The 2,828-nt window shown below is 51.7% G+C and overlaps 1 protein-coding gene across 1 annotated transcript; it reads right to left on the reverse strand.

The window, feature by feature from the left end:
- Positions 1 to 1,112: 1,112 nt before the first annotated feature.
- GJC3 (gap junction protein gamma 3) lies at positions 1,113 to 1,937 on the reverse strand. The gene has a single exon (XM_065892862.1). It carries the CDS (start codon positions 1,935 to 1,937, stop codon positions 1,113 to 1,115), a length of 825 nt encoding a protein of 274 aa, XP_065748934.1.
- Between the last annotated feature and the right edge of the window lie 891 nt (positions 1,938 to 2,828).

Raw genomic sequence — 2,828 nt, forward strand, 5'->3', positions numbered from 1 at the left:
CTTTTGGACAGAAATGACTGAGAGACACAAGAAAAGAGAAGCCTGATATTCAGCATTAGATCATCTGCTGAATCACACTGTGATATAAATGTCCCTTACTGTTAGCCCTGAATCAGCAATAAAACTCTGCGGTCTTTTCTGTGTGATACCGAGAAGTATGAGTTTAAAAAGTAACGACTTGGCCCCTCCCCCCCATATGAAACAATGGAGCAGCTGCAACGTACAAGGCAGAGAATGAGGACTGAGCAGAAATCAGATCTGTCAGTGGTCCAGGGTATGTAAGCCTCTGAATTCACAGGAATCTTCCAGAAGAGTGTGGCTGAGTGTTTGAATACATTGAATCTATATATTAAAGGACCCTGGGTTAGTTACATATGCTTGGAAAGCCAGAGTTTCTGAATATGACATATATTGCAGGGCTGGGTGCATTTATAGGTTACAAGATTTTAAAGGTTGGGGGAGCAGAGATGTGGACAGCAGGAAAGAGGAGTAGACTCATTGAGACAGGAAAGAGGATTGTCCTCAGCAACAGGAATGCCAGCAACAGTGGTCAATATTTATTGTGCAGGACAGAGAGGCACGGTTTTATGGAGGTTTCTGCTGGCTGACTCTGGAACCAAGCCCATGAAAATTGTGATGCTGACACCAGGGAATTCTGGTGAGGAGGCACAAGCAGGAGATCTCCAAGGAAAAGCTTCAGACACCGTGGCCCCCCAAGGCTCTTGGATATGCTTCAACAGCCTTTAATTTACCATGGAGATAGACACCCCACTCACTGGATGTTCGGACAAAGATGCAGTCAGAGGGTTTCCTTCAGAGGTGAGCCAGGTGTCTTCATAATTCTGCAAAGTAGAGGATCAAGCAGAAGCTGAGCCTTTTCCTAAGTGGGAAGAGACCTAAATGGAAGGGCAGGAGGTACAATCAACTGAGCACTTGGGCCCTGGTTCATTGGAAGGAACCATCCAGTTGATGGGGATGCAGCTGGGCGATGGGGTGGGATGAGTGGTTAGGACACCTCTGCGTAGAACCTGGTTTTCTACTTTGTAACTTGTGGGAGTTGTACTTCCCGGAGGGTGAGGGGCTTGCCGTGGGGGATCATCAGGACCCATACATCAGGGACAGGTAGAAAGAGGGACATCAGTGCCCCTCTCACCTGCTTCTGCAAACCGTTCTTTTGTTTCCACCACTGGGAAGTTATCAGTCGGTTCCTTGTGTCTTTGGGCACTCTCTGAAGTTGGGAAGTGGTTAGAAGAGGGAGATTTGTGCTTCCAGATCTTCCACCATCTCCCCAGGCCCAGGAGCACAAGCTCCAAAAGCGTGAACAAGAGACAGAGCCCAGTGACCCCAAACATGGTCTTCAGGAAGATGGTCTTCTCAGAGGGGCGAGACAGATTACAGCTTATACTACCAAGGCAAGGCTCTCGACGACACGCAAAGGAGCTGGGCATCTTGAACCCGTACAGATGGTACTGCCCCCCCAAAGCTGCCCCTTCAAGGGCCAGTCGCACCCCCAGCTGTGCCACATAGGCCCAGAGCACCCTGGGGCTTCCAGGCCCCAAGGCATCTCTGCTTTTCTCCCCTTGGCGGATCAGGGTCTCCTCTTCCTTCTTCACCTTTTCAGATTCCTCCCAGTGCCAGATCACATGATACAGAATGAAACCCATGTAGAGGGCACTGGGTACAGCCACCAGGGTGACCTGGAAGGCCCAGAAGCGCAGCGGGGAGAGAGGGTGGAAGGCATCGTAGCAGGCAGCCTTGCAGCCCAGCTGCTGCGTGTGACACACGAACTCGCTCTGCTCGTCGCCGTAGACCCCCATCCCACTGGCGGCCAGCAGCACGAAGCGGAACCCCAGGAGCACGGGAAGCAGGAGGCGCCCCACGGGGGTGGAGTGCTGGCTCTCCTCCACCACCAGCCGCCTCAGGAACCTGCCGCACATGCTGTTAGGGAGCAGAGGACAGTGGTGAGTGTAGGTGTGATGCTCACTGTCCAGTGGGAGAAGTGCCAGGCCAGCTCTTCACTCCCACTCCAACGGTGACTAAGGCAGGCTTCCTTGCTCCTCTCCTAGGACCTGGCTGATCAAATACCACGACCTGAGGGCACCTCTTTATAGTTAACTGAATTATCTATGTAGAATATTAATAGTGAGTGAGTGTGGGTGTGGCTTTCTCTTCTGTCCCTGCTCCTGTACTGCTGGAGGGGAGAGGAACTCTCGGCCTGCGGGGAGGCCAAGGTCAGTCTTTGTCTCTCTCTTTCCCTCCCTCCCACTCCTGCTTCCCAAAGGCTAAATAGTCAGAGACCCGAGTCCTCTGAAGACCATTGCTTCCCTAGGTGATGGTTGCTAGGTCTGGTGCTACTGTCAGTGTCACCTGAACGAAATCAGTGCTGCCCCTGGGAGGGGTGTGCATTGCCTTCTCTGGCTTCAGGCCCCCAGGTGCTCACAGGTGTGTCAGTCTGGCCCCCATCACAGTGGTGAGACTGAGGTGAGGTTAGGTTAAGGGGCTCGGTGGGGATCCAGTGAACAGAGTGAATATCAAGGCTTGCTCTAGTCTGATGTTCTTCAGACCTAACCAGCTTAGGAAAGGAGAATACTTTGAAGAAAACCCAGCAGAATCTACTGGTTAAACATAATGGTGTTTGGGCCAAAGCCAGAGGTGACTGGATCAAAATTCAAAATTCAACTCTGCTTTGTCATTGCTCCTTGGATTTACATCTCCCTCGTGGTGAGAGGTGACCATGGTCGAGGACAGGCTTCAGAAATTCTTCTGTTCTCTGGACAAAATGCCATCATGCTACAAGCCCAGTTTGCCATCTTCTCTGTCCTCCTCAG

This window comes from Phocoena phocoena, chromosome 15 (genome assembly GCF_963924675.1).
Source record: "Phocoena phocoena chromosome 15, mPhoPho1.1, whole genome shotgun sequence".
NCBI classification, from domain to species: Eukaryota; Metazoa; Chordata; class Mammalia; order Artiodactyla; family Phocoenidae; genus Phocoena; species Phocoena phocoena.